Source organism: Gymnoscopelus braueri, assembly GCF_963280865.1.
Source record: "Gymnoscopelus braueri genome assembly, chromosome: 7".
NCBI lineage: Eukaryota > Metazoa > Chordata > Actinopteri > Myctophiformes > Myctophidae > Gymnoscopelus > Gymnoscopelus braueri.
The window spans coordinates 32683989-32708261 of record NC_137608.1 but is presented as its reverse complement, the minus strand read 5'-3'; the positions used below and the strand labels follow the sequence as shown (position 1 = coordinate 32708261).

Here is a 24273-nt window from a genome sequence, read left to right as displayed (position 1 = left end):
TTTAAAATCACATGCGGGCGAATAAATGACTACATTTAGCTAGAAAACAAAGTTGAAATAACTGTTCTGTAACTCAGAGTCACACAGGGACAACAGACCGTACAGATGTCCTCTGGTCAACGGGAGATGCCAGCGCGCCAAAGTTTTGTGCGTAATGGTAATGGACACCACGGTCCAACCCGTCTCTCCTCCTCCTGCTGTCCCTCCTCCCCCGAGAGACTGTGGTGGAAAGTAACTAAGTACATTTACCCAAGTACTATACTTTTTTTTAGGTATTTTTTACTTTACTGGAGTATTTCCAATTTTCTGTACTTTTACTTCTACTCCAATACATCTCAGAGGCAAATGTTATAGGCTACTTTTAGTCCAATAAAATTATTTGACAACTTTAGTTACTAGTTAGGCTACTTTGTAGATTTGATTATTATTACAAAACACACATTTACCACTTGAGCCCTATTTAAACTTTGGCTATTTGAAAATAGCAGAGATCTGCTATTTTTAATACATGTTATATCATGATACCTTGTGAAACGGGACATTCTGCACAATGAGTACTTTTACTTTTGGTATACCAAAAGTAAAAGTACTCATTGTGCAGAATGTGCTTAAAGTAGGCCTATAGGCCTACTTTAAGTTATTTTGATGTCAATACTTTTGTACATTTACTCAAGTAAGTTTAGAATTCCGGACTTTTACTTGTAACAGAGTAGGCTATTTCTACATTGCAGTATTGATACTTTTACTTAAGTAAAAAAAAAAAAACTTTTCCCACCACTGTAGGCCTATATATGACAATAAACCGTTTGAGAGAGTCTAGAACCAAAACGTCACTCTCGCCAACTCGTGGCTGGATGGAGAGAGAGGTGAGGATAGAGTGAGAAAGCGGTGTGTTGCAGCACCAACGGACCAACGTCTCCAGTGCGTCACCGTACACTGTTCGATCGCAGACAGGCACCCCACTGCTGCTTCTGGAGTCAATGCTCCATTCACAAAACAGCCTACGTGGGAACTGGGAACATATGATGATGAACAAATGTTTCGATGAATTGAATACACATGGACCCCAATGGAAACAAGCCTAGTGCTTTCTTGGGTTTAATCCTTTTAGCATCCTTTTGTATTGAACTTTCTGTGCTTTTTTTTTTTTGCCAAACTGTTAATAAAGTATTCAATCAATCAATCAAAACACAATTTTAACGATTGGCTAGTAGGCTACATTCCGTCGACGTAGCCTACTAGTGGTTATATATACGTGCAAACTGCATTGATGCATGATTGAGTTACAAATCTCACCGAATAATCGTCATTGAGCATAAGAATACATAATTCTAGTCTATTTTCATCTAACATTTTGGGTATTTATAAGATGTATCTCAAATGACACCTTTAGCAGGCCTGTATACAGATCTGAAATGAAGACTAAAATGATGAAGTGTTACCGAATATAGGCCTAATGATAATAATCATAAAACACAGTAATGCATACTCCCACCCCATATTAAAGTCCTATTGAAGCCAACGTCTCATACAATAAGATAGAGGGGGTTTGATCTAAAACAAAGACATTTGTCATGAGCCTGTCCAACAGACTGGAGCATTCATACACAGCTTGTTCATTGTAGGGAGGGGTAGAGGGATTGTTGTCAGGCCTGCAGCAACATTAGCATAGAGAACAATACAAGCTTTATCTGTTGAAGCCTTGATCTAAGGGCCACATACTAGACATCTCCCATAATATTTAACTTTGCATAATAACTCAAATGAAATAGGCTTTACTTTGCTTTTGGAGAATATGTGACTGTGGCCAACTGTAGACTATTTAGGCTACAGTATGCACTAGGCCTACAGAGAAATGCCTCATATGTCAAACACTGGACATCCCACTGGCAGACGTGCAGAAATATGACAAATATAACCAACTAATTGTGGTTTATTGAAATGTAGCTGTTTTGCAACAATGGTGGATAAATAGGTCTCTCTCTGTGCCAAACATTTGAAACCATAGCAATCATCTTAACAATGTGGTGTAATTCATTTACAGATGGTAATTAAAAACAACAAAACTATGAGAAATGTGTTTTACATAATATACATTTAATTCAATGTACTTCAAGTGAAACTAAATTATATTGTTTTGTTAAAATAGGTGTTAAGTGATATCTCCATATTCTGATTGCAATCATTGCTATAAAGTGCTTGTTGGAACTCCACAATATCTCTCCAGACTCTCCTGCTCTTTAGAGAACAGAAAATAGGCTACATTTTCAGTACCAATTATACCAATGTGATCCAATTGGTAGAGAGAACTCATACAGGATAAACAAGTGAAATTGGAACTTTGAAGTGATAAAACAAATACATGAGCAGACTTTTATTTGTAACAGAGTATTTCTACATTGCAGTATTGATACTTTTACTTAAGTAAAACATGCGAGTACCTTTTTCACCACTGGTTATTTTACATTTTGCCCGCGCACGTCACTGTCTCAGATTGATGAACGCCTCTGTCCCATAGGGCTCTGTCCATGGTCCTGAAGCTACTTCTAGAGGTAGGTGAAGAATCCTGTTTGGATGTTGTGCGCACAGTTCAACTGGTGATCTCTGCCACCGTGTGGTGAATACAGGGACTGCAAGACTTTTCCAAAAACGTTCCATCTAAATACAGTACACTGTCAGTATCAAATAGGACATTTTTGTCCTATTTGATACAATAGTTACATGTGCATTTCTGTAAATCATTTTGAGACAACATCTGCTTGATTTTTTATTCTACATAGCAATCTTCTGTGTATTCTTGGGACAAATAGCCTACTGGTATGATTTATTGTAAGCATTAGCAATTCAAGCTCATTCTACAGTTATATTCATTGTGTCACTCTGAGTTTCTCCGCCTAAATGTTTTAGCAAAATGTCTGAATCCTACATTTCTGGGTGTATCATTAAACAAACACATGAATGCACAGATGCCTTGAAAACAGTCCATGTCTTTGAAAAGTGTAGACTAGAACGGATATATTCTATGTGTAAATCTTTTTGGTTTCGTAGAGTTGTCTGGTAGTCACCACTGAGCTGTTATACCTGCAGGGAAACAGAGGAGAGGATATATTAGCTGCATCTTACCTCCAGGGCAATGGTTCTCAAACTTTTTAATATCAAGGATCCCCAGTCTGGTACGCATTAAGCCAGGGACCCTCATAACTCTGAGAGTGTACACATGGACCCATAAGGTTCCATTTGTATACACTCTCTGTTTAGTACTATTTTTTATTGGAGTATTGTACAGTGCAGAGTACTGTATATATATATTCTTTTTAAATGGTGGGCATCACGTAAACTGAAATTTAAAAAATCATATAGGCTTTTCTTTTTTTAACACAGGGAATAGACCATCTGAAATAGCGACTAGCTAACAATGAATAATAAAATAAATATTAAAATAAAGGTAAATACATAAAGAAATGTCATAACCTTTACACCTTTTTGATCAAATTGCCCCAAGGGCAACAGTATATCTTTTAAGTGCAGTGTAAGTTAACAGCCTAATTGAGAAGTTGACAGTCTTTCCCAGAAATAGATTAAAAATCTCTTTAAACACTCCCAGGGGTCCTTGGGGGAGGGGGTACCAGGGGGGTCCCTAGCAAAAGTAGTTAATATAGTGTCACAATCATTCTAATCACTTTAACTTTAAACATATTTTATACTTTGGCTATTCAAAAATAGCAGATATTCAAGCTCATAGCATGCCACTTCATACCACGCTATGAGCTTGTAGATCTGCTATTTTTGAAAAATCTTGAACATTTTAGCAAATATTTGAATATATATATATATTTAAATGCTTCTGGGGGTCCCTGGAACAAAATGTTTTGAGATGGGGTTCCGCGGTCTAATACATTTAATTTTGGGGGTCCTTGACATGAAAAGGTTTGAGCACCACTGATATAGCAAAACATACGTATTTCAGAAAACTGTTAGGATTTAGAAGACATTTGTAGAATCTACCTCAGGTCTTAATGGGATTTTAATTTACCTGGAGTACTGAGAAGAGTTGTGCGCAGTGAGTCCAGTCTGGATGTGAGGGTAGGAGACACAGGAGGTGGAGGAGGAGGAAGAGGAAGGCTGTGTGTGTGAGAGCTGTGCTCTGTCCTGACCATGGCACAGCCGTTCCTGACCACACAGACACAGAGACTCCTCATGGGGCAACACAGGGATGCCTGCCAGGTTTGCATTCTGACCAAAACACAAGTGGTGGAAGAAGTTCTCACATTTAGTAAAAGTATCAATACCACATTGTAGAAATACTCTGTCTCTGTTACAAGTAAAAGTCCTGTATTCAACATTTGTTGAGTAAAAGTATAAAAACATTGGCATCAATATATACTTAAAGTACCAAAAGTTAAAAGTACTGTCCCATTTTACAAATTTTCAAAACGTATACAAATCTATTGAAAAAATAACAGATCTACAAGCTCACGACGCGTTGTGAGCTTGTAGATCGGCTAGCCATAGTATATATACAAAGTGGTGGGCTGAAGTGGTATATGCATATTTTGTAATAATAATCTAAATCTACAGCAGTGGTGGTGGAGTATACAACAGTTGTCCCTGAGATGTAGTGCAGTAGAAGTATAAAGTATTGAGAGTAGGAAATACTCCAGTAAAGTAAAAATACCTCAAAAGTGTACTTAAGTACAGTACTTGAGTAAATGTACTTTAAAGTAAATGTTAACTTCCACCTCTGCACGCACGCACGCACACACACTCACTCAGTCGCACACACACTCACTCACTCACTCACTCACACTCACACTCAATATTCATATTGAATTCACCTTTTACGTTACTTCTAATAAGTTGTCCTTATTGTGTAAGTAAAGACGGTGTGCAGGCTATTAGTAATACAAAATGTTGATAACGTTTCATCAGAAAGCGTACATAAACAAATGTTCGTACCACACAGTTACAAAAACCATTTGAATGTTTAAGCCTATCATAGAATAGTGTTGTTTTACTGGCCTGTATATTATCTACCTTCAGCAGGAGTCTCTGGTTCTTCATATCATGTTTCCATGGCATCACATATAGCTTGGGGATCAGGGGATGTCTGGATGAGAATTGAGGGATATGGGTGTGGGTCACCCTGCGAAGAAAATCTAATTTAGATAACATATATATTTCTTTCAAACACTGTACAGTACATACATTTCCTTATTTATTTTCCTCTGCATTAGATGATATGATGGGGAGTGAGAGAGAGACTGAGAGAGAGATCTAACCTGAGCAATGGAGAGGGAGAGAGGGAGAGAGAAAGCATAAGCAGATTTTAACCTATATGACATTCAAGTGCATGGTACTGAGTGCATTTCAGCGATGTTCTGTTTAGCCTTGAGGAGTAAACAGAACATCACTGAAAAAAAAAACACTTGCACTTGATGTCATTCTTTATTTCATTCAAAATGAATGACCAAAAAATGGAAAGCGTCCGCATGCGCGCGCACACACACACACACACTTAATTCAGGGAGAGTATTGACATGATTTGAAGTTTTTGTATTTGCAGATGGCAGATGTGGTACAAAAATGATGTGCCAGAGTGAAGATACAAGTGACAGACACTTGTATCTTGTGGAGTCTCTTAACCCAAGCCATCTCCATATCCCTGATTTACACTTGGTTGCACGCAGTGTCAAGTACCGAAAATAGCCGATTTGCGATGTGTTGTGACTGTGAGCTTGTATATCTGCTATTTTTGCTGCAAGACACTGTCTCACAACTACTGTAAATATAAATCAGGCATATAGCAAAATGAACACCATATAGTCACATGGCTTTGTCAAAAAAATCTTTGTTTCAAGATGCGTACAGTAGATAATCACACGTAGAAAACTTTACAAACCAGAGCCCTAACTTTATGAGATTTTTTCTTCTTCAAAAACATTGACTTATCCCAAATGTTGATTGAGATATAATACCATATGAATTATATTATTTAAATATAGTTGAGAATGCAGTAAACTAGAGTTACTCACCCATGTTGGTCTGTGCTGCTTTTTGCCTCAGCCATATTTGTTGACTACTAGTTACCATAGCAACGTCAAACCACATCCTGGGTAGCAGGTAGAGTTACAGGAAAAGGGTTAGAATTGAATCTCTCTAGTTACAGATGGCAATGGCTGAATGATGTCTAATTAAACCGCTGAGTAACAAGATTAGGTATCAAATATGTTTTTCCTGAATTGCCTGTGTATGAAATGTGCCATCCAAAAAAATCACTGAATATTATTATTTGAATCAATGTTATAATGTCAAAATGCTACAAAATGATTGAATTTTCTGCCAATATAAATTTTGAAGTTATTTTAAGGTATAAAAAGTCATCAAAATATGAGGTGTGAGGTTGTTTTTTTGTGAGTTTTTTTTTTACTGGCCCAGGGGTATTTCTAATTAGGGCATTTAACTGAGTATGCTGTGATTCAAAGGTTTAGACTTGTACCATGTACAGTACCATTCTCATATTAAAGTGTTTGCTGTATTATGATTAGCTATTTACACAAGCTGTAGTGAAGACCAGTCATAGGAATGTTAATAAATTGCAAATAAAATAGATGATAAAATAAATATTAATTTAGAATCTGTGAATGCGCCCACAATTCATTAAAGAAATCAATATTGGGGTCTATTAAGATTTTATATTAGCACGAAGGGCAACCAACTTTCAACATAATCATTAGAATTGTAAGCATAATTTGCATGTATTTACGGAAAAACAATAACTACAACATCATGTTAATCCTCCTGGTATGCTAATGAAGGCCCATCAGTAGTTCATGTCACAGCATAGTTGACCAAGCAGATCAGGCACATGAGAATTTGAGAAGAGATCATGCAACAGTTCTGCAGTCCTTTATTTTCTTTTAGTAGTCATAAATCATGCAATGCATTTCAAGTGCAATTGTCAGAATGACCAACAGAGAAAAAGAAAAACTACAAAACACAAAAAATAAGAATAAAACAAACAACAGAAAACAAACCTTAAATCTTGAGCCCTTTGCATAGCAATTGACCTGTCTCTGTCAAAGAGATAATTCACTCGAATCACTGTAATTAACTAGATTCATTCAACTAGCACTACTCAAAATATCACAATATATATATATATATATATATATATATATATATATATATATATATATATATATATATATATATTTTTTAAACAATATTCCAACCAATAAGGTACTTAAAAGCTTTTACTCGAACCTGCAAAAGAACACCCCTCCAACTCTACCATACTTGGCACATTTCTTCTAGAACCCCTCCAGAAAAAGAGTTTGAATGGTCCATGAATACTTGGCCACCCATGTCCCAAATTGTAACATTCAGCAGAGGAGAGAGGTGACAAACAATTCATTTCATTTTCAATAAATAAATGTCTTGGTAAAATATAGCACTCTGTCATGTTTTAAATGTTTGTTAAAATGTTAAACATGGTTGTGCACAAACACTTCAGAGGGCACGGGATATCCCTGTGACACATACTGTAGCTTGTTCATTCATCTCTGTTTCATGCCTGATTTAGTTACATAGTTAATTATTCAACTGACTGTCAATAGTGTAATAATGGGCCGTAACGGACAGCCTCATGGGTCGCATACACATTATTATTTTTTATTGTTGTGTAATTGTGTTGTTGGGGTGTGTACATGGGGAATGTATTATGGTCATTTATGTGTTTTAGGTTTTGTGAATTGAAAAATAGAATTGAATAATGTCAGTAGCTTATGTTCGTTTAGCCATTTTATTTGCCAAGTGTGGGGAATGAAACCATGTGACAGGGGTAGTGACTGGACGGGATAGAAATCAATCAATGTAGCCAAACAGTCAAAAACTGGGACAAAAGGCCCTCAAACGTCTAAAGGGCAAATGTGACACAAACTGAAAGAGTGACACTGAATGAAAACGACTCACTGAAATAATTAGGACCATATGGAGCTTAATAAAAATGGATTAAATAAATTAAATTTAAAAGCACAATTGTAGGTTCTCTTGACTGTATAGCATGAAATAAGAGGACCATTCAAAATCTAACACTTATTTTCTCTCTGCATACTGAATTGTCAGGTACAGTATAATCTCTCAAGAACAGATTCTGCACTGCGTGAGAATCTGTCGTGAAGGCTCGTCGTAACATGTACACACTGGGCTACAAGTGGGCGTGCCTTCAGATCAGGAAGCAGGCCGCGCTTTACCCAATCAAATGTAGTGGGCGGGATTCACATGTCCGTCGATCTTTCCCCCTCGAAACAAACCGAAACTAATTTAACAATAGCGTCCGCGGAGCAGACAAAACCACGGAAATATATTCACATTTTAACTTACTCTTTCATCATAGAAACAAGTGGGCTTATAACCAAAACGATCCATGTTCTCTGGGAGAAGTGGTGTTAGTGTTCCGTGTAGAAATATTGTTAGTGGGAATGAAAACATAGTCGCACCAACCGGAAGTGATGCGCTGAAGGCGCATCACAAACACCGGTTTCCCTGTGCTCTGGTGTTACGTTATCGTCCCCCCAGAGCCAACAGACATAGAACAAACAGCAGAGGGCGCTGTTTTTCATTTTCAGTTGGCGATGGGTTCCCAGATTGGGTACAGTATAGCACATTCTGAAAACTAAGAAGCGCTTCATGGGAAGACATCTTTCATTATGAAAAAAGGTATTTAAGGCTCTATGTAAATAGGCTGAGTAAAACAATGGAAACACGCCATAGGCTTTCTTGTGTTTATCCACGTTGATGCTTTAAAAATCTTTGTACTGTGCTCTTTTAAAGAATTGTCAATAACTTATTCAATTCAATTCAACAGTGATATGTAGTGTGTTGGTGGTTGAAAAACAGGGTAAACATTATGCTAATAGGCTTACTCAGTAGTCTGAAAAAACAGCCACAAGACACCTGGAAAAAAATGTAATTGAAAATGCAGGTCCTCTGAGAATTTTTTGTTGCTGTATCTTTTAAGATCTTTGGGGGAGTACGGGCAAATAGCAGCCTACCACCATGGACACTGAGGTTTGATTCATCTGGGGTGCCTCCGGCTTGGCAGGGCGCTCCAGCAAACACGATTGACTGTGTTCGCTGTTGGGAAGTCGGAAGGGGTGTTCTCTGTCGCTGCACTAGTGACTCCTAAAGGTTTCGGAGGGTGCGCCTGTTCACAGGGAGCAGAGTTGGGAGTGACAGCATGTTCCCGGTGAAACGTGGTTGTCTGCACCCTCCTCAGACCAAATAGTAAGGGTTGGCAGTAACATGGACTATACAGGTATACATGAGAGGAAATGGCAATTACTAAAATTGGGGAGAAAAAGAAAAAGAGAACAATACAAAATCTTCTTATTAAGTCAGATAACAGTTATAATGGAAAGGTCTACAGTTTTGTGTCATGCCAAAGTGTCCTTAGAGTGGCACTATGTGACTTTCCTCTTCTACCCCGGATTTGAACTCGGTTTCCTGTGCAAGTGCTGATATTTTTACTTTTGAGCTAATAGAGCCTGCCTACTTGCTCAGGGGATAAATTTAATTTTGACCTTCAGGTCACAATTCATGTCAAGGTGAGACATGACCTTTGACTAACCTTTGTATAAGTTATATTGTATTAACATACAGATTGGACACATCTTTAGGTTGCTTTGAATGAGTGTCAAGTGAAATACAGAAACTTGCTGCACCACTGCATTTACATTATTATGCACACAAAACTAAAAACATTCAGATCATGTTTACTGTAACAACACTATTTGTATACATTCTTGGGTATTCTCAACCCCAACCTTCACCTGATGAACTGAATACTGTGGTATATAAAGCAACTGTCAAGATAGCTACTGTATAATCAGCACATGACACTATTTTTGTCAACCAAATGATATTTTAGGGTAGAAAAACTGGTTGAGGCATGACTGGGCTACTTTTCATTGGCTTCACTAGCCACAGACACAGGTTGACCGGCATTTGGTCCAATACATAACAGTATTGTGAGTTTGAACAGTATGAACAGTATAATTAACTACACTGATGTCTTCAGTTTGCTTCATCCAGCAGTCTCTGGAGATTCCTCTGCACCTGATTGAGAAAGAATTATCTAATCAGTCAATCAATTGTTCCTCCTCCCCCAGACAGACAAAGAGTCAACAGGCTAATAGACAGTAACTGACAGTCAAACAGACTACTCACTAACAAATGCACTAACAGAGATAAACGTATTAGACAGACATGCCTGATTTATATTTAGTTGTGTGCCAGTGTCTCGCTGAGGAAATAGCAGATCTACAAGCTCACTATGCGTCATGCTTCAATGAGTTGTGAGCTTGTAGATCTGCTAATTTCAGTGCGAGACACTATGTGCAACTAAGTATAAATCAGGCTAGTGTGCAGCAGACAATCACAGTCTAAATGAAATCTGACAGTCATGACAGCACTGAGTAGACAGACAAGTGACCCTAAAGATAAGATGACTACATGCAGAGCTCTCTCTCTAAGCAGATCACTGACTATACATGTTTGATTAACAGGAACAGTCCTTGCCTCAGGTTTCTCATGGCTATAAGAGGACTTGTCCAAAGGTGTAATTCTAATATTAGCTCATCATAGTGTGTGCTTTCACATGCTGATGTCTGCACCACAACAATCCAATGTCTCCTTCTAGTATCACAAGAAGATACATCATTTTTGCCAAGCAACACAAAAAGGTTTGTGCATCTTAAAGCTACAATCCGTAAGTTGTATGTTTTCTCCTGAACTTCTATTTATTATTCAATTCATGCCGTGATCAGTGTTTAGTATTCTTAAGTGTTTTATGTATTGCTGCATTGCCTGTGTTGTAATGTTTTGTTTGTCTCAGACCAAGGACCACAATGAAAATAAGTCACACGACTTTATTGTGTTTATATATCCTTGACGTTTCCCTGAGAAGCATGGTAACATGTCAAAGAGAGAGAGAGAGAGAGAGAGGAAATAGCAACTGTAACTATTGCTCTGGCAAGAGGACATACTATCCGCTTGGCCAGGAAAGATACTGGGCTTTTAAGCTTCAGGCAGGGTTACTTGTCAACCGGTACTGTAGGTGTCATACCTGACTCCAGGGTCGAGTAGGCAGACCACTGCAGATGTGCTATGTATATCACCAATCCACCTATCTACCTATTTGTCTGTCTGTCTGTCTGTCTGTCTGTCTGTCTGTCTGTCTGTCTGTCTGTCTGTCTGTCTGTCTGTCTGTCTGTCTGTCTGTCTGTCTGTCTGTCTGTCTGTCTGTCTGTCTGTCTGTCTGTCTGTCTGTCTGTCTGTCTGTCTGTCTGTCTGTCTGTCTGTCTGTCTGTCTGTCTGTCTGTCTGTCTGTCTGTCCGTCCGTCTATCCAGCTTCCAATCCCATACATACTGTTGCTATTCTTAAAGGTTTTGGAGATTCAGATCCACAGTTGAAATAATTGATCACTATATGACCACTGAGCCAGCCAGCCAGTTGACAGACTACTGTAACAGACATTAAATTCATGTACTAACCTTCTCCAGCTTTATCAGGTTGAGGCTGAGTTCCGAGTAGATCTCTGCATTTACCTCGGGTCGTAGATAATCACTTCTGAAATACAACGTATGAATTAAAGTTAAAAATGAAAACATAATACATAAAAAAATAAAGAAAAAGTAAAAAGTAAATATAGTTCCAATTTGTTGCTGATCATTTAATACAGCACTTACAGTATACAGCAACAACACCAACAAAGGAAAAGGAAGAATAAGATGCCAAGCAATAACACAGCTCAGTTGTATTACATGATCTATAAATGAAGCCATATATGGGAGGTTTGTGCATGGTGTAAGCACTGACTGAAGTGATCTTAACACAAATCCTGTGATTTGACTCCTGGTCTAAGGAGTATAAGATGAGCAATGGGGTTGGTCATGATGTGTGAATTGCTAGGACACCAGAATCCTTCATTGGCCTGAACGGTGACCCGCAAAGAAAGAGATTTTCTTGTCACGCCTAACCTGCTTCAAGCACACAAGTCTCCAGACTCGCCTTAAAAAAAACACTGCGTGCTCGGTGGCGCAGTGGTAAAGTACCTGCCCAACAAAACTTCTCAGAATCTTTTTTTTATCTTTCATTATAACGCCCCCATCAGGCCGATTGGGGTCATAATTGTTGTACAAGTAATGCACACAACTTCCAATCCCTGGTGAAAATCTCATATCGCTACCATTTACCAATTAATGGAAATGTGTAAAGAAAAACCAGCACAAAACAATAGTATTTCAGCCCTTGGAGTTTAAACACCTAAATATCAAACATGTGATGACGTTTTTGCTCATATCTTGAAAATATATCAGGCATGACACTTTGTGAACAGTAAGGACCTAGGACTAGGTGCTTGTTGGTGGTGTGATCTTACTCGTCCAGTGTGAGGTCCGTGATGGACCCCAGTGAGGTCAGCCTCTGCTCTAGCGAGATGATCTTGAGCGCCATGTAACAGGAGGACAGCACCAGAATGAACACTCTGAAGAAACACACACAATGGCATACACATGAATACATATAAACCTGATACCTGAATTACGGATGAAGAAAATAATGATGATAATAATAATAATTTAAACTCACAAAAACAGGTAGACCAGCAGCAGTGTGTTGAGAGACACTGGCTTCAGAGTCCTACAGTCAATCACAACGTCTGCTACTTTTGTAGCTGTGAAATGTAAAACAAGGCTTATTCCACTGGTAGACTGGTCAACTGTTTTTTTATGGGGCTGTTTGCTAACTCTTGTGGTAACCTGTAAGCTAGTTAGGAATGTGTGCTGCTTGTCTTGTTTTCTCTTGTTTTGATTTAGTCTGTATAGAGCTTTTCTTAGTAAGTGCATAAATACAGTAACTAGTTACTGAAATTATCATTACAAAACATTACGCCTATTTTATAATAGCAGAAAATAGCAGATCTACAAACTCACGTACTGTAAATCTGCTATTTTTGAAACATTTTGACAGATTTGAGAAAAAAAATTTGACATGGGCCACTCATAATGAGTACTTTTACTTTGGCACTGTAAGCATATTTGGATGCCAATCATTGTATGCATTTACTCAAAAAACATTTTCACTTTGTAACAGAGTCATTTTATATTATAGTATTGCCACTTTGATTTAACCCATTAAGACCTGGAACGCATCTGTGTCACGTTAGATTTCTTTGGCTATTCAAAAATAGCAGATATACAAGCTCATAGCGCGGCACCGAGTGCCGCGCTACGAGCTTGTAGATCTGCTATTTTTGAAAAATCGTGAAGAAATTGTTTTTATATATTTTTTCAAAAAACTGTTAGGATTTTGATTTTGAAAAAGCACATCTTGAACCACTGACCAGTGTAGTGTGCTTCCTGCTGCTTGGAGTCAGCATTCTGTGGGTTGTGTGGTGGGTTCTTCACGTTGTGCTCTGTGTGATCTGCAGATGGAGGGTTCTCTCCCTGCTTCAGCACCTCCAGGAACGGAGGAGCAGGAAACTCTATGCACGCCGAATAACAATAGATAGATACATATATATAAACAGAGACATGAAATATATAATGAGGTTGTGTAGTGTATTCTACTGATTATGTGATCCGTTACAGTATGTATTCTGCTGTGCATATGGTTTTGAGAGCAGGAGGTTTACTGTACCTGGTAGTTTTTCATAGTCCGGTGTCTGGCTATCAGAGCTACTGCTCTCCTCGGTGTCCTGCCGTCGGTGTCTCACCGTTCCGTCTAGGTCACTGAATTCACCAGGAAATTTCTACAGAAACATACCGTCAGTTATAGTTAGTTTACTGAGAACTATCTCTTCTCCTGTTGTCTCTGTCTCACTTTCCTATCCGGGACCATGGAATCACCTGGGAAATCCTCATAGACACTCAGTTAATCAGTTAATCCTCTTAGTTTAATTAGGGTAAACCTTATTGTGTTTACATTTATTTCTTCTTCTCCAGCTACAGCTTAGCAAATTCCCATGATATGGTAAATAATAGAGAAAGTACATGTTCACTAATGATTGGAACTTGCACAACACATATCAGAATGATGCAACAACTATAATTAATGGTAAAAAAAAGAAAAGGGGGAAATTTGAAGTCATAACTCCTACGCCATGAGCACAGTTTACACACAACTTGCTACAGACATCTTCAAGAACTAAGTCAATCTAACTAGATTTTCCGCCATTATGATTTTTTGGGAAAAACACATAACAATACTATAACAATACTTGGACAGTCATAGTAGGCTATTCGAGTGAGTGACATTTTAGTGACTTAACGTGCACCGTATGTGTGGTGTACATTATGTACTATATGTAAAGTTAAGTTATATGAAATTCAACCTTTGTATTTGAACCATCCTTATCATATCTATTAGGAGCAGTAAGCAGACACTGAACAGTGCCAGGAAAGCAGCTCCTGGCTCTAAGGCCAATGCCATGGTCAAGGCACACTGCATGTGTTTTGGTGTAGGGGGAAACCAGAACACCCAGAGGAAACACACACAAACACTTTAGTAAATATGATCTATATCTGTACAGATCTATGTCAGTGTTGTCTGTATTAAGTCCAGTCTGTTTTACATACACAGAATGTACTGTATTTTCTGCTTATTGTATGTGTGACTGTACCCTGCAGTTACACTTATGTGTACTTTGTGTAGATTGCATTGATGGTGTGTCCACTGTCCAGTATGTGTGGTGTCTGTGCTATGCTGTGTTGTGTTCTACTGACCATAGGGAAGTGAGGTGACCGTGGTGACCTCTGACTTCTGAAGCTGCTCTCTGCTGAGGGGACAGGGCTGCTGCATGGGCTCTTTTCCTGGACAAACATAATATCGTTGCTGTCGGGTGGAAACCTTTTTTATTATCATTTTAAAAGCATTTTAAAATAGTGAAATTAGCCAATCGTTGTAAGCTTGTATATCTGCTATTTTCACAACGTTTGTGTGACACTCTTGTATGATGAAGTAGGGCATTCATTTATTAACTCTTTCACTGCCAAGAGTATTTTCATAAAGTACTCCCCCAGTGCCAGCAATTTTCGTTTTTTTTTATTTTTTAATTTTGTAATTTTTCATTCAAATAAATGATCTGATTGGGTTTTTAAACCCATAATACAGTTCTACCAGTAGAGAGCAACAAATCGACACATTGATGATCTCGCTGGCTCACTCGCCCCCTCCCAAACAGGCTCACGTCATATCCGGTCATAACCGGATGTTGACATTTTTGACAATCGTTGATCGGGCTAAATTACGATGTGATACACGACTACGATGACTGATCGTCACCCAGACCAAAGAGAGTAGACGTGGACCTCTCCGTTTGTTTTTTATACCGAGAGAAAAACCGTGACTTTCCCTATTCTGGCCGAAAATGATCGCGGGAAAAAAATGAGGACCGGAAACGGATCTGCGTCATGAAACCGGAACCCAATGAGTCTGAAGGAGTCAGGAAGCGAAAGTGATCATGAAAAATAAACAGTATAGCGCGACCACAGTCAAAAGTAAAAACTCGGGATTTCTCGTGCTGGCACTGAGGGTACTCGGGAAAAACTCGGGATATCTCGGGGCGTGGCACTGAGAGAGTTAAAAACATAAAAAGTTGAAATATGGAGATACAAGGTTTCTGCCCGACAGCAATGATATAATAATAATAATATGTGGTAATAATAAATAAAAATAAAAGATGAAATGAAAATAAAGATATATAATAAACCAAACCAAACCAAATAGAAGGCATACAAAATACATAAAAGGAGAAAAGCAATAATAAAAGAGAGGCAATAAGAAAGAAAAGGCCTTAGCGTAAAAGCACATTTTCAGCACATTTTCAGAAGTGAAAAAATTACTCTGACAATGCTTTGGTACCTGGACTGCAAAAGCCTGATTGACTCTAAAAACATTATCTCCTCCCACAGCAGTGCACAGTGAGTCCCCAAAATTCCAAATACACAGGCAGGGAAAAACATACTACTTTGCTTCAGGAAATTCCACCAATCCACCTGCCCCAAAATAGGCCCACAGTGTTTCTTTGCAACCATTACTCCTCCCTGTGTAAATTGATACGATATTTCATCTGTATGATATTTAGATACGTTGGTATCATGCTTTCCAGATACAGTATGTGGACAGCTCCTACCTCCAGATGTAGACAGGAAGACATCAGGAACTTGTAGGTGTTGTCTCTTGACAGGAAGGACACAAACACATACTGCAGGGGAGGACAAATGCATGTTTAGTGCTTAGTGCTACTCAATGTTTTGATCTGAAGTAAAGTGGTTGCAGAATATACCTTATGCAGTAAGTTTCAACATCAAGGAGATACAAAAAGATATCATGCTCAATGACTATGGTTAATGGACAGCTACAGTACCACTAATAATGTTAACACTTCAGATAGACAGTGTATTCCTACCCTGTCATTTGTTGTAGCAATCACCAGGGCATTTGGCACCAGAATGGCAGTTTTAGTCTTTTTAATGTTCGTGACAGCTTCCACTGGGATGGCAATCTGGAAGAGAGAATTAGGTAACAGCTTCAAACTGTGGATGAATCATACTGCTTGGCAGGAACATTTACTGCCACATGTACGACGTTTCCTGAGTATGAACAGATGTTGCAGATGCACTCATGATGCAGCATTCCAGTAGATTTATACCCACCTACTGTACCTACTAGTACTGACCTATATTTAAATCATGAATAAATAATATGACATTGTATCTTTTTATTCATTCCATACACAAAGTGGTTGAAATCGAAACGTATATTTATGGACTGATTATGGTCATGACTGGGCTGTAAGGGGTCAAGTGTCTTGCTCAGCGACACTTCAACACATACTGTACTGTATACTGGGTGATCCTGGAGGCAAATCAGTAACCTTCCAATTCCCAGATGGTCTCTCTACCCATACTGGACCTAATACATGTGTGGACACTAACATTTCTATTCTATTTGATTCAATGCTATTTGAACAAATAGTTGTAAGAGTAAACATTTAGTCCAGTTATGTAACCCTAGTCTAATACAGATAAGTTTACCAAACTTTGCTATCTTTGACATAGACTTTGGAGTGGTAGCACCAACAAATGTCCTCAGTTGTCATGAATAAATCCAACTACATGGCATGGTGTTTTTGGAGTCTGTCTACTCCACAGTATTTGAAATTGTTAAGTTATCTTTATCAGACAACTCAAGCCCAGGTTTCAATTCATAAAGATGTGGTATGTGTCTTTGCCAGATACTGAGATGGTAACAGTAACAGCCTTGTCAATCTAGATTTTGAGATGACTTACATACCTTTGTGTCTTTGCCAAACACCTTAGAATGGAAGCAGATCCAGTTGTCTGAGACAAATAGTCTTCCTTGGTACAGCATATCTTTCTGGAGGGCACAGGTATAACCTGATACACAGAGAAAAGTACACATCCATTTACACAATAGTTCTATAAACTACCAAATTGATTGTAGACTTTAAGAGAGCCAATGAACCACTCACTGTAAAATCAAATGCGAAGTAGAACAATACTGTGCGAGATTGACTAAGGCAAAGTAAGTAAGTTGTTGTTGTGTTGTTGCAGGGATGCAATTGAAAAACGAATTATTGAAGAGATGTCACAGTCTCCTCTCTGTCTCTCCTCTCCAACCACAACTGTTTCTCTTCTCCAGCCACATTTCCTTCAACTCCTCTAACTTGCTATTCTCCACTAAGCCACCAGATGCCCTCAGACCTTCCCTCCTTTCCCTTTCACTTGACTGCTTCTCCCATCCAAACTAATAATCACTCATTATAGCAGCTCAATTCCACTGTTCCCTGCCAGATTGTTAACTGCTGTTACCTCTTCATGTCTTAGCTCTCAAGCCTCTGTCCTTACTTGTACTCTGTGTTTCCGGTTATCTGAGCCCTGCCAAGTGTCATTACTGCTTCATGTCTTAGCTCTCTAGTCTCTTTCCTTGTACTCCATTTTCCGGGTTACCTGAGTCCAGCCTCAGCCCTGTATTTATGTTCTGTGTTTCAGGTTACAGACTTGTCTCTGGAACCTGTTTTGCCTGCCTCACCTGCATGTTTTGACCTTTTGCCTGTCTTGGGATATGGGATTGTTGCGTGCTCCATATTTTGATTTCTGGCCTGTGTTGGACTGGTTTTGACCAAGGGTACGTAAATACGGAAAGGACAAGTATGTCACTTGGTCCGTCAAATTCTGGCTGTTAGATTCGTCAAGGCTAACTGCAGCCAGACGTTTGATGGAATGCAATTAAATCAATGAGAGCCCGGTGGACAAGTATATGATTAACACTATCTTTGAATGATTATGACCTTTGTTATATAATCGTCTCCAATTTTCCTCCCAGTGCATGCTATGGCTTAGAATGTGTGTCCTTTACTTCTTTACATCCATCCGCTTGAGGTCTCCTGCTCTGGCTCCAGCCCCCCCCCCCTCTCCTGTCCCTGGCTTAACTATTCCCATGCCATTGCTTTGCTAAGCCACCAGATGCCTTCAGACCTGGCCTCCTTTCCCCATGACCTGGCTGCCCCTTCCAGGCATCTATACACATTTGTTTGTCTCATCAGCCCTGCAGTCACTTGAGCTTCCCCACCTGCATCCAATTACCTAAACAAAACCCTCACTACTAACAGTTTAAGAGAAACTAATAGTTCTTACATGGGTATTATATTTCATGTGTATGCCAGCAGCGCTCCTTTCCCTATTCATTTATGAGACAGTACTGTACCTTACACACATGTGGCCTAAAGAATATACTGTAGTATAAAGCAAAATTCTGCCACAAGTGGGCTTGAGTGTTCATCAATGGAAATTGGAAAAACTCAAAATATGAAAACTCTCCTCTTGAAATTGCTCATAAAGTACCCAATACAGCATACAATATTCAATTTCTCATTCAGTTCTCATTCAAAACACAACTAATAACAGTTTAATACACAATCGTTGAATCTCTCATGCAGTATTTAAGGTAGAACTGATCATTTTCTCATCAAAGGCTTACTCTGTCTGAGCTGCTCCTCTGTGCAGATCTCCTTGAATATTTTATGGTACTGGGAGTTGGTCTTAGACAGCTGAAACACAACACACAACATTAGAGTGCAAAGCCATAGTCTCATAAATGTCAGCATGCTGATGAACCCCCCATGCGCGCACACACACACACACACGCGCACGCACGCACGCACACACCTGAATGCTTTATTTGCATCCGGCATTTTCATGATTTAGCATAATATTCAAATATTACAGATACAACTATTATCTTCTCCTCCACACAGATTGAGCACAATATTACAATTTTACAATTATTATGTTTGACCTTTTTCTTTGAGCTATTTTTAAGCCACTAATAGCAAGTCAATGGACATATCTGAGACTGGCAAACTTCAACCCTATCAGACTATACAGACATAACCAAGGACTTTAATATACAGGGCTGATGCCTTGTCAGCTTCTCTGACAAGAGGCGTGTTGCAAAATACAGGTCAAATACTGTAACTGAAGGATCAGGGATGTGTTCCAAGCAGGATTAGCGAGTGAACTGGATCTGTTCTGTCATAATTTAGGGAAATCCTGGATTTTCCATTCCAAAACAAATTATGACTCAACTCTATGTCAGTTACTATGGCAGCTTATGCCCTGAAACTAACCTGCAGCTGCGCAGGTTAATTTGAGCTAAATAATAACCTCAGTGGTGTTTGGTCATTGGAGGCAGTACACTTTTGTGTGAACTTTGATTTGACCATGGGATGTCCTTTTTTATGGAGAACCCAGCGAATATTTGGCACTCAAATTATTTGCCAGAGTTTAAAGCACAAACGGATCACTATACATGCTAGCCAACCCAGAGGAAGATCTTCATGAGCACCATTGTTTTTTCAAGGCTATCTATCATGTATCTTAATAACATTTCAAAGTATCAAAATGTCACTCATTGTCTGCTCACACCACTACAAACCCTCAGCATTGAATAAGTAAAATCACCTCCCTCACTAAGCTGCAAACACTAATTCACATTCACATGTATAAATAAATATTCAAAACAACGTTTACTTATATAGATGTTTACCCCATTAACAATTATTTTTAAAATGCGCTAATAGGCTTAACACTCTTTAACAACTTTAAGGCCCATCAAGTCAGAATAATGAAAATATCAAAGTCGGAAAATGTTTACACCTATCACACAACAACCTATAGTCACCCTACAACACACACCATCACCTCATTCATACCCGTGGGAGAAGTGGTCTCCAAGACCATAGTTACCACATCACCAATTCATTACTTTTACTTCTCATCCCACAAAACCTTAATGAGGATAAATCACGCTTAAAATCATTCAAATGGACCAGTACTGGATAGCCTTGTGATAATTCCTTCTAATAGAACTTCTGTTTTTGTTTCCAGTTGATGTTTTTCTAGTACCCCACATGGACATTTTATCATAATATCACATGTATATCACAAAAGATGAGGGAGACTGTGATAATAGAATATCATTTCACAGCATGAATGTGCATGAACACAATTAGCCGTGTTCGGGGAGGGAAGACGGGCAGAGAGGGCACTAGCGACTCCTACTACAGGCTGGAGCGGTGCCTGTCAGTGGTGTTGAACGGGAGGAGTAGGACGGAGGTGCTACCTCCTCCCGGTGGGGGCTCCTCACTGGCAGGGGAGCCAGTAGGGTAAAACATGGAAATGTGAGGGGAGGGTTGATTGGCAAAAAGACTAAATTGGTAGAAAGAAAAGGTGTAAAAAGTATTGGCTGCTCTAAATTAAAAAATCACACCCAGTGTGAAGTGAGCGGTGGTATTTATGAGTTATTAATTTCATCATGCATCTCGGTAGCTAATCACAGCACGTCCTGCGAAGTGACGTGCCTACATTTTTTACATTATTATTAATTTCATCATGCGTCTCGCTAGCCAATCACAGCGCGTCTGCGAAGTTTGAAGTTAATTTCATCATGTGTCTCGCTAGCCAATCACAGCACCTCCTGCAAAGCTTAGCCTATGGGCGTGTTTTCCACAGCATGGCGTCACAGCGAAAGACAAATTTTCACGACGGAAAGAAAAACTTTCGCCACGGATGGGTCCTAAACCCTCTTATAGGAGCGGTTACACCGCTCAAAAAGGAGGGGGGAAATGCAAAAAATATGGAAAAAAAAGTTCACTGTTAACAGCACACATGGTGTTGGCTATCCAAGCTTGATCGTTCCTCATCCCCCAACAGAACGCACAGTAACACAGGTCTTGTGGAAGCGAGAGTAACTTAAAAGGCCGCATCTGGCTTGATCAAGTCAGACTTCACGTTTAAGTTCAGGAGATTTCAAGTAATCTTAATAGACTCCAGCACTTCTCCAGTCTTGATTTACAAAAACAACACCCACCTATCTGACCTTCACAGGGAACGTTGGCAGTGTTGTTGCTATTTTCTACCCAGTTAAATCAATTGCCAATAGCCAACAAGCAGGTTGGTGTCTTACATGTCTTGCTATCAGTGTGGTGTGTGTGTGTGTGTGTGTGTGTGTGTGTGTGTGTGTGTGTGTGTGTGTGTGTGTGTGTGTGTGTGTGTGTGTGTCTGTGACTGTGTGTGTGTGTGTGTGTGTGTGTGTGTGTGCGTGTGTGTGTGTGTGTGTGTGTGTGTGTGTGTGTGTGTGTGTGTGTGTGTGTGTGTGTGTGTGTGTGTGTGTGTGTGTGTGTGTGTGTGTGTGTCTGTGCGTGCGTGCGTGCGTGCGTGCGTGTGTGTGTGTGTGTGTGTGCGTGCGTGTGTGCGTGTGTGCGTGCGTGTGTGCGTGCGTGAATGGGTTATGTAAGACATGCATTGTATAGCACTATAAAAGTATATATTTGACCATTTTGGCAGCCTTACCCCACAAATAGCTGTTGCTAAAAAGCTTCAGATACCTTGCCAGCTATAATTCTGAGAATGCTGGGTGGGTCTCACAAAATTATGTTAAAGAGGTTAGAGGACATAACAAAAAAGCATTTACATCAGTTTATATTTCCAGAAAAGAAGGGGAAGCAGCATGCTCTTTGCTGAGACATGGCCAAACATGTTTTATATGCAGTAGAGAAACATCTACCATATGTGGAGATTGTTTTGAGTCAAATCCACATGTTCAAACAGCCCCAGGAAGGAGATACAACGCTCGATGTCAATATAAATGTCAAACCGTTTATTATCAGTGAACTTATAAGTGAACTGAGGCATGATAGAGACATCCATACCTGACTGTAGTGAGACTTCTTTCTCTCTATCTTAGCCTCAGGGTCAGGCTGGACCTGAGACAGCAGTGAGTGGTCAAAGGTCTTCGACCTGCAGGCAAACAGATGTTTTAAGACCCACAACAACATGGAGTCTGGCATTTCAAAACTAACAATGAGTTAAATATGGATTTAGAAACACATGTGCTTAGAGTGAATTATATGTGCGTATTTATTGTTTTTGAACAGTTGAGAATATGTATTTATTTACTTACTTGGGTACTTATAATTCATTCATTCATTCATTCATTCATTCAGGCCTAGGCTATGGTGTCCTATATCATATAGGACATATGGTGCATATAGGCTATATGTGGATGTGTCAGTCAGTGTGTGCATGCCTACCTGACCAGGGCAGGCTTATTCCTCCTGGTGTGTTCGGTCTGGTCCGGATCCGTCTGGAGGGGCTGGTGCTCTGACTGCACTCGCACCCTGTTCCCGTTCTCTGCATCCGAACTATGTATGGGGAACAAATTCAACTTTAACCGGCGTAATTGCAAAGTTACTGTAGAGATCGAACGTTGAACAAATAACCCGAGCCACAGAGACGAAGAGAAGCAGGAGCCTACAGGGTAGCCGACATCGGGCAGTAGTAGCTTATTGCAGCGGCAGAGTTCAAATTCAGACAAAAGAACACGCTGTAGCCTCAACAGGTAGGCGATGCTATATGAACAAGTTTCGAATAGCCTACAGCCATTCCAGAGGAAATGCTATTATTATTATTTTTACTGTAGCTTACGCGCAATGAAACGATAACATTACAACAACTAGATAGCCTTTTTTTTTTTTGCCTGTGTTTTCGTGGTTTGAAGTTTAAACCCCTGATCAACTGGCCTTTACAAACACTCACTGGCAGTCCCTGTTGTCCACGTTCTTCGCGGTTCCTTTGCTACATTTCTTGGCCTCCTCCTGTCCAGTCGGCTGGCTACCCGACGGCTCAGTCATCACTGTCTGTCTGACTGTCTGTCCCGCTGCAGCTTTTACCGTGAGAACGAACGGAGAGGACGGCGGAGCAAAGGGAAGACAACAGTGTGTAAAGTGAGAGGTCTCCCTCCCTTCCCCTCCACCTGCCCCACGGTCTCTCTCTGCTCTCAGGTATCACAACCAATCACACCACAGTGGAACAGAGCGTGCATGTGTATTATTTGCAAGCATGGGCGTGAGGGAGTGAAGCCTACTGCAGTGGTTCTCAAAGTGGTCCTGGGGGGTCCTTGGGTGGGGGGGGGGGCAGCTAAATGATTGATAGTTAGGAATAGGAGCCATGGACCCCCCAGGCCTCACAGGCCCTCACAACCCATAAAAGGGTCCATTTGGTTCCCGTACACTCTCTTGAGTTATGGGGGGGGTCCGTCGCTAATGCAAAACAAACTGGGGGTCCTTGAGATTAAAAGGTTTGAGAACCACTGGCATACTGTATGGACATAGGCCTATGTGTGCATAAAGTTGAATCTGGAGTGGACCATTGAAAGTTGTCAGACTTTAATTTGGCTTAGATTAAAACATTGTTCTGTTCTTCTGCTTTGATCTTCTGCACACTGTGCTCAATGTGGTTCTGTGCTGTTCCTACCAAAAACTTTCCTTGATTTAGAAGGTTTTTATATGGATCAACTTCAGAAGAACATGCGTCTGGGGTCTGGACCATAAAGAGTGAGCTCCATTGCATGTGCATGTGTGTGTGTGTGTGTGTGTGTGTGTGTGTGTGTGTGTGTGTGTGTGTGTGTGTGTGTGTGTGTGTGTGTGTGTGTGTGTGTGTGTGTGTGTGTGTGCGAGCGTGCATTCATGCATGTCTGCCTGTATTTGAATGTGAGGGTGCGGTATAAAGGTGGTAATATGAGCCACCTGTCAGCAGGACCTTAGACAGGGTTACTGGGCCACATTCAGTGTAGGAACATAAACATCATGTTATGGAGCCTACTGTGTAGACTAACCTTCTTCTCAGTAC

General features: G+C 39.8%; 2 protein-coding genes across 2 annotated transcripts; both read right to left on the bottom strand.

Annotated features, from left to right (window-relative positions):
• Window positions 1-3020: 3020 nt before the first annotated feature.
• LOC308089001 (uncharacterized protein) lies at window positions 3021-6067 on the bottom strand (the record flags this gene model as incomplete). Its single annotated transcript, XM_080433580.1, has 4 exons — window positions 3021-3081; window positions 4034-4233; window positions 5035-5143; window positions 6033-6067. The coding sequence occupies 4 exons, from the start codon at window positions 6065-6067 to the stop codon at window positions 3021-3023; spliced, it is 405 nt and encodes a 134-aa protein (XP_080289706.1).
• A 3835-nt stretch (window positions 6068-9902) lies between these two features.
• On the bottom strand, window positions 9903-23331 carry gramd2b (GRAM domain containing 2B). The gene is made up of 14 exons (XM_080433268.1): window positions 23182-23331; window positions 22677-22787; window positions 22296-22383; window positions 19064-19133; window positions 17357-17460; window positions 16470-16565; window positions 16194-16265; window positions 14785-14871; window positions 13700-13811; window positions 13404-13544; window positions 12650-12734; window positions 12441-12545; window positions 11554-11629; window positions 9903-10116 (listed from the first exon to the last, which is right to left on the bottom strand). The coding sequence occupies exons 1-14, from the start codon at window positions 23274-23276 to the stop codon at window positions 10075-10077; spliced, it is 1284 nt and encodes a 427-aa protein (XP_080289394.1). The 5' UTR covers window positions 23277-23331; the 3' UTR covers window positions 9903-10074.
• Between the last annotated feature and the right edge of the window lie 942 nt (window positions 23332-24273).